The following is a 7,501-nucleotide window of genomic DNA, read 5'->3' on the forward strand; positions in this document are numbered from 1 at the left end:
GGGGGGGGGGGGGGGGGGGGGGGACACTGCTCCGCCCCTCTGCTCACCTCCATTTGCAGCTGCTCCCACTGGGTGTCCGGGACAAGCTGGTAACCGGGAGGGGGCAGGTAGATGCCCTCGGGGACCAGGGTGCCCGTGGACACCAGAGAGGCTGTCTCCTCCTGCTCGGGGCTCAGGCCCTGACGGCTGCGGGGCAGGGAGGTGCTGCCGGCCCCGCCGCCGAGGGAGAAGGAAGAGATGGAGGCACTGTCGTCACAGTTGTGGGCGAAGGCTTCGGCTGCTGCACCCCCGTCTCCGCTCAGCTCCTCGAGAGGCTCCAGCGGAGGCGACGGGTCCCGGGACAGGGGCAGCAACTCCGTGGAGCCGTGCAAGGAAGGGGGATGCCGGGGACGTCTCTAGGGGAAGGGGCAGGGAAGAGGCTGGAGGGCTAGGGTCCTGCGGCGCCCCTCCTCCCACAGCACCCCCGGCCGTCCCCTCACCTGAATCTCTTGAATCAGCTCCTCTGCCCGGAGCAGTTTCGCCTTCAGCTCCTCGATCTCCTGCTCCATGGGCAGCACGATCTCCCGAAGCTTCTCCGAGTCCTCATGGGCCTGGAGGAAGGGGGTTAGGCAGCAGCAGCCCCCGCTCCCGACAGCTGGACCCCTCAGGTCTGTTCGAGCCTCCTCTCTAAGCACGTCAGCCCTTCTAATCCTCCCAAGAAGTGCTGTCCATCCCCATTTTAAAGATAAGAACACAGAGGCTCTGAGATCTTACACGACTTGTCCGCGTCCCGCAGGAGGCCCCAACATCCACTTTTACTTCTTTTATCACAGGTGCTCACATTTGTAGTTGGACACATGCCCTAAATTCTACAACACTGTCTACATTTCTCAGCTTCCCTATAACTAAGCACGGCTACATGACTAAGTTCCAGCGCATGAGAGGTTAATACAAACTTCCAGGAAAACTCCTTAAAGGGAGAGGGTGTGCTTTTCTTTACTCCTCTTCCTCTTTGATGGTTAGACTGTGGATATGATGGCTGGCACTCCAGCAGTCATTTTCGACCATGAGGCAATAAGCTACCTACGGCAAAACTGTGCCATAAGAGGAACCTGGGTTCCTAAAGACGTGTTGAGCAGACATCAGTCCCGAAATGTCTATCTGTGGACTTTAAGAAAAATAAACTTCTATCCTATTTAAACTACCATTGATTTGTGTTTTTTTTTTTTTTTAAGATTTTATTTATTTATTCGACAGAGATAGAGACAGCCAGTGAGAGAGGGAACACAAGCAGGGGGAGTGGGAGAGGAAGAAGCAGGCTCATAGCTGAGGAGCCTGATGTGGGGCTCAATCCCATAACGCTGGGATCACGCCCGGAGCCAAAGGCAGACGCTTAACGACTGTGCCACCCAGGCGCCCCTGATTTGGGTTTTTAAATCTCTTCCTAACTAATATGTCCCGTACTCCCATCCCTCCCACATTGCTGGCCATTTCTTTTTGGTCTGTTTTCAGGTTTGGGATCTTGCTGAACGCGCACAGTCAACGGCCTATGGCCACCTCCAGCCGGATGTTACACAGGCTCCTCCATCCCAAGTACGGCCAAGTCTGAACCACTCACAACGCCGTTTCTCCTCCTACAGGCGTTGGGTCACCTATCCAGCTGTCCAAGGCCGCAACCTGCCAGTCACCCATCCTCTTCCAATCCGTGCCCATTCTACCTCTTGAATCACTCAAAAACCTGTCTCAAGCCTGCTCAGTTTAACCCTCCAAATCCGTATGTGGACAGTTGCAACAGGCAGGGTGAGCCTGCATGGCCCAAACAAAACAAATACACCTCTGGTCCCAACTGAAGCCCCGAAAGACACACGCTGCGGATGCCCGGGCATAGGGTGGCCGATGGCCGAACGCGGGAGGTGTCAGGACTGAACTGCCTGGCTCTAGCCCTGCTGTCCTTCTGCTCGCTGCACCGGGCTACCGCGCGGCAGGGCCCTCTCCCTCACCCCCCCGTGGAACTGCTCCCCAGGATCGCTGGGAAGGCAAGCGGCAGTCTCTGCTGGAGGCCGTGGGTTGCAAGCCTCCTTTCTTGGGCTCCTATTTTGATCTTTGTCTTTCTACCCAGGCCGTCTTCCCGAGCCTCAGTTTCCTCCTGCATGAAGTGCGGTGAGCAGCTACCCTACCTCACGGGGCTGCTGTGAGGATCGAACGAGGTACTGATGTGAACTTGCTTTGAAAGATGGAGTCTGGGAGAGCAGCTCCCTACCACTGTCCAGGACACCAGTGATAAAGGGGGCGATAAGCCATAGGCATTAAGAACAAGAATTTTAGAACCAGGCTGCCTCAATGTTTAAATCCCTACTCTGCTTTTTTCTGTGCAATAACCTGGGGAGATTTCCTGAACGTCTCCGCACCTCACCTTACTCATCTGTGAAACGGGTCTAATGGGGAAAGACCAGAGAGACGGAATGAGTCAAGCAGTGTTCCTGGTGCCTAGTGCACGAGTGCTGTCCTCAAGCGTTAGCTCCCTTCCCCCCTGCATCATCTCCTTCATTCTGGAGGCAAACCAAGCCAGCCGTCCTGGCGGGAAGTGGCAGAGCCAGGACCTTGCCAAGTACAGAGCTAGTACGAGCAACACCTAGAATTATTACTGGGTGCACTGCTCCCAGTGATCTGGGGATGGGACGCCGACACTCCCTCTGCCCCACGGCCACCCTGGCCGCCTCGACATCTTTCCAGTCACCCCAACCTTTTCCATCTGCTTCTCCAAGGAGTCCAGGGGGTGCGCCCGGGACAGCAGCCGCTTCAGGCGCCCCAGCTCCCGCTCCTTCTCCTCACAGTCCTGCTGTTGCTGCTGGCGCTCCTGCTTCAGGGAGGTGATCTGGGCTTCGTAGCTGCTGATGGACTCTGGAGAAGCGGGAAGGGCAGAGGAGGGGGAAGGTCAGCGCGCTGGCTCTACCTGTGGGTGAGGAGAGGGGCTTGCTGCCGTCGCCACTCTCGGCGACGCAGCTGACCAGCGCGACGGAGACAGCGGGCTCTGCGGAGAGGTGGCCCTGGGCCATCAGCCTCTCTGCCTCGGCATCCTCTGCTGCAAAGCGGGGACACTAATGATTACCCCGCTGGGCTGTTGGCAAGTGAGACGACATCTGGAAGGTGTTCGGCCCTCCTCCCGGTACGCGATAAATGCTGAAGATAGGATCTCTACACCCGTTAATATGTACAGTAACAAGCAACCTCCAACGACAGTAGTGAGAGTTTACTCTGGACCAGACTCCGAGCGGGGCTCTGGACACAGAGAAATGAATCAAACACAAACACTAAACCAGAAGCCCACACTCTGATGGGGAAGGCCGCTGTGGAAACAGTTACAAAGCAGCGGGAGGACAGCCCCAAGAGGACCATTCCTGGGCTGGAGGGTCCCAGAGGAAGGAGCTCTTCACTCTGCCCACCCGGCCACGAGAGGCCACCGCCAGGCAGCGGAGGAGACAAAGGACAGACGGAGTCACGGGACCAGCACAAGGAAAGGCTCAGAGGTGTGAAAGCGGAGGGTGTATCTGGGGCGGGGCGGGCATACTGCCAGGGCTGGAGTGAAGGTGCCCGAGGGCAGATGCTGCAAGGGGGGCCCGGGGCGACAGTGGATGCCTCCTGAGGCCGTGAATGCCACACCAAGGACTTTGGAATTTATCCCACAGTCAGTGGGAGGTGGAGGGGATGCTGGGTGGAACAGAGCCATTTTTTCCTTAAAGATTTTTTTTTTTTTGAGAGAGAGAGAGTGCGCACGCGTGAGTGGGGGGGTGGAGAGGGAGAGAGAGAATCTTAAGCAGGCTCTACGCCCAGCACCAAGCCCCTTGTGAAGCCCGATGCAGGGCTCGATCTCACAACCTTGAGATCATGATCTGAGCTGAAATTAAGAGTCAGACACTTAACTGACTGAGACACCCAGGCGCCCCTTAAAGATTTTTTTTTTTTATTTCAAGATTTTAAGTAGTCTCTAGACCCAACATGGGGTTCAACCTCACAACCCCGAGATCAAGAGTCACATGCTCTACCAACTGGGCCAGCCAGTCGCCCCACCAGTTTTATTTGCACAGTTATTTATCTTAACACGTACTAACATTAGAACTGAAGGTTCTCCTTCCAGACTGCCTGGGTTCAACCTTCTGCTTTCTAGCCGTATGACCTCGGGCAAGTTATCTAACCTCTCTGGGCCTCAGAGTTTCCCCGGCAAAATGGAAACAGATCCTAATTCCAACCTCATGGAGACTGTTATGAAGATTAAATACTCGTAAATCGGGGCGCCCGGCTGGCTCAGTGGAAAGAACACGTGACTCTTGATCTCGGGGTTGTGAGTTTGAGGCCTATGTTGGGTATAGAGATGACTTAAGTAAATAAAACTTAAAGAAATACTCATAAAGTATTTAACTCAGAGCCTGGCACATAGTAAGTGCTCAAAAAACATTAACTACTTGGGTGTCTGGATGGCATCCGGCTTTCGGTTTCAGCTCAGGTCATGATCTCAGGGTCATGAGATCAAGCCCTGTGTGATTCTCCCTCTGCCCCCCCGCCCCCACTCTCTCTCTCAAATAAACAAATAAATAAAAATAAACATTGAGGGACGCCTGGGTGGCTCAGTCGGTTAAGCGTCTGCCTTGGGCTCAGGTCATGATCCAAGGGGTCTGGGATCGAGCCCCGCATCGGACTCCCTGCTCAGCGGGGAGCCTGCTTCTCCCTCTTCCCCTCCCTCTGTGCTCTCTCTTGATCTTGCTCTCTCTCAAATAAATAAATAATAAATAAATGTTGACTCTTACAACTACAGGTATGCTCCACATTTCGAAAGTTCACGTTACGCCACTTCGCTTTTACAAAAATCCTACAGTAGGGGCGCCTGGGTGGCACAGCGGTTAAGCGTCTGCCTTCGGCTCAGGGCATGATCCCAGCGTTATGGGATCGAGCCCCACATCAGGCTCCTCCGCTATGAGCCTGCTTCTTCCTCTCCCACTCCCCCTGCTTGTGTTCCCTCTCTCGCTGGCTGTCTCTACCTCTGTCGAATAAATAAATAAAATCTTAAAAAAAAAAAAATCCTACAGTAGTTCGTGTTTCTACTAACTAAAAGAAACCAAAGAGGATTTTCACTTTTACAAAAAACGGCAGAAAGTGACAATAGCGCTTAGCGTTTGTTTTGCAGACAGCCCTTAGAGAGGCAGCGCGCAGCCCGGGCAGCCACGGCGGTCCCACAAGCTCCTTCTCAGGGCATGACACTCAGCCGCCCAGAGTCACAGCACTGAACTGTGGGAGCACCTGTGCCTGACCTCGATTTACTCCGCGCATACATTAGCGAAATGTGTCGTAAGGTATCAGAAAAGCCAAAGAGGATTATTTTTGGGGAATGGGAACACTCAAACAATTTTCCATCTAAATTAATGGTAATTGTGCCTTCCTTTTACATGCTCTTTTGGTTTAGAAAATTTTCAGAGGAGGGGCGCCTGGGTGGCTCAGTCGTTAAGTGTCTGCCTTCGGCTCAGGGAGTGATCCCGGCGTTCTGGGATCGAGCCCCACATCGGGCTCCTCTGCTGGGAGCCTGCTTTTTCTTCCTCTCCCACTCCCCCTGCTTGTCTCTCTCTCACTGGCTCTCTCTCACTGGCTGTCTCTGTGTCAAATAAATAAATAAAATCTTAAAAAAAAAAAAAAAAAGAAAATTTTCATAGGAACGCCCGGTTTTTGGATGATGGGGGAAACCTGTATTATTATTATTCAGGACACACTTAAGTTTCTCTTACATGACAGGAAGTTTCTTTTATTATTGTTTTTTAAAGTTTATTTAAGTAATCTCTACACCCAACATGAGGTTCAAACTCACAACCCTGAGGTCAAGAGTCGCGTGCTCTACCAACTGAGCCAGCGAGGCATCCTGAAGTTTCTTGTAAAATAAATGTACGTGAGGGACGCCTGGGTGGCTCAGTCGGTTAAGCGTCTGCCTTGGGCTCAGGTGATGACCCAAGGGGCCTGGGATTGAGTCCCGCATCGGGCTCCTTGCTCAGCGGGGAGCCCGCTTCTCCCTCTGCCTGCCACTCCCTCTGCTTGTGCACTCTCTGACAAATAAATAAAAAAAATACTTTTAATAAAAAATAAATAAATGTGCATTTAAAAAAAATGAGTCTGTTCATTTATTTTTAAGAGGGGCCAGGGGCAGAGGGAGAGGGGGAGAGAGAATCTTAAGGAGGCTCCGCACCCAGTGTGGTGCCCAACCGGGGGCTCGATCTTACGACCCTGAGATCATGACCTGAGCCGAAATCAAGAGTCAGACTCTTAACCGACTGAGCCACCCAGGTGCCCCGTCCCCCCAAAACTGGCTTTATTTAAAGAACAAATACCAAGTAGGTAACAGAGTAAGTTGTACGAGGAGATAAGCACGGTGCACGAGTGATATGTGGATGCCTGAAATGTGGGAAATACGGCCCTGGAGAAGCCTGGAGCCAGTAGTGGTTGTTAAGAGAAGGAAATGACACGGTGAGATGGGAATTTTAGCAAGTTCAGTCTGGAAGCCAATGTCAAGGCCAGACTACAGAGCCAGACCTGCGAGAAGGCTGGGGCACAGTCCGGGGGAGTTGTCACTCCAGCAGGGGCCCTGGAAGCAGAGGGGTGGGACAGGGCTGGAAGCTATTTCAGAGACTCTGGCCTCTGACTAGAGAAGGCGGAAATAAGAGCAGAGGCTGGGGGATCTGGGGTTCAGGGAGCTGGTGCATCTCAAGGACACAGAATGGAAGGGAGGCAGGGAAGTCTGAACAGGTATGGGGCAGTGCCAACGTAGGGGTGCTTGGGGAAGGAAGGAAACTGGAGGGTTAGACTCACGGAGATCGAGGCTTACATGAGGCTGGTTCCAGGAACTGAAAAGCTGCTCATCTTTCAGGGTTGATCAGTCATCAGTGAGGGACAAAAAATGACAGCGGGCAAGGGAACAGGTAGAAGCTCTCAGCTAAACTTAGCTGGAACTCACAGAGCTGCTTCTAGCACGGGCAGCACCTCTATGCAAATCAGAAAAGGGCACCCCTTCCTCTGGGCGCCGAGGCCTACCCTCTGCTGGGCAGCCCTGCTAACCTACCGCATGGCCTTATCTGTGCCCCCTGACCCCTTGCTTGTCATGCATTTCCCTCTTATGGGGCCGCTGGGGAGTCTGGGAAGAGTCTCACCTTTCAGGATGGCCTGCAGTGAAGCCACCTCCTCTTGGCACTGCCGCTGCACTGCAGCCACGGCCTCGGCCTTCGTGCTCTCGCTCACCTCCGCCACAGCCTTCATGGTCTCCATTTCCGCCAGGGCGCCTGCCAGCTCAGCCCGCAGCCGGCTGAGCTCCTCTGACTCAGCCTCCACCTTCGCCCCTTCCTGGGGATGGGGGTCCAGGGCTGTGGGGGACGAAGAACAACCTCTTTTCCCATCGCTCCAGGGTCCCCTGTACCGGAGACCATCAAATCTAGGAGTCCTGCAACCTGGTTCTTGCAGCCACGATCCTCATACCTTCACCCGGCCCCGCCCC

At 53.9% G+C, this 7,501-nt stretch overlaps 1 protein-coding gene across 2 annotated transcripts in view; it reads right to left on the reverse strand.

Moving 5' to 3' along the window:
- The window catches only part of RABEP2 (rabaptin, RAB GTPase binding effector protein 2), a 12,155-nt gene that overhangs the window by 3,870 nt on the left and 784 nt on the right, over positions 1–7,501 (reverse strand). For both annotated transcript variants that reach the window (XM_040635156.1, XM_040635157.1), the window contains exons 2-5: positions 7,161–7,370; positions 2,723–2,880; positions 480–590; positions 48–395 (exon numbers count right to left, since the gene is read on the reverse strand). In XM_040635156.1, coding sequence (XP_040491090.1) covers positions 48–395; positions 480–590; positions 2,723–2,880; positions 7,161–7,370 — 827 coding nt within the window. The remainder of the gene's footprint in view (positions 1–47; positions 396–479; positions 591–2,722; positions 2,881–7,160; positions 7,371–7,501) is intronic.

This window comes from Ursus maritimus, unplaced genomic scaffold (genome assembly GCF_017311325.1).
Source record: "Ursus maritimus isolate PB19 unplaced genomic scaffold, ASM1731132v1 scaffold_2, whole genome shotgun sequence".
NCBI classification, from domain to species: Eukaryota; Metazoa; Chordata; class Mammalia; order Carnivora; family Ursidae; genus Ursus; species Ursus maritimus.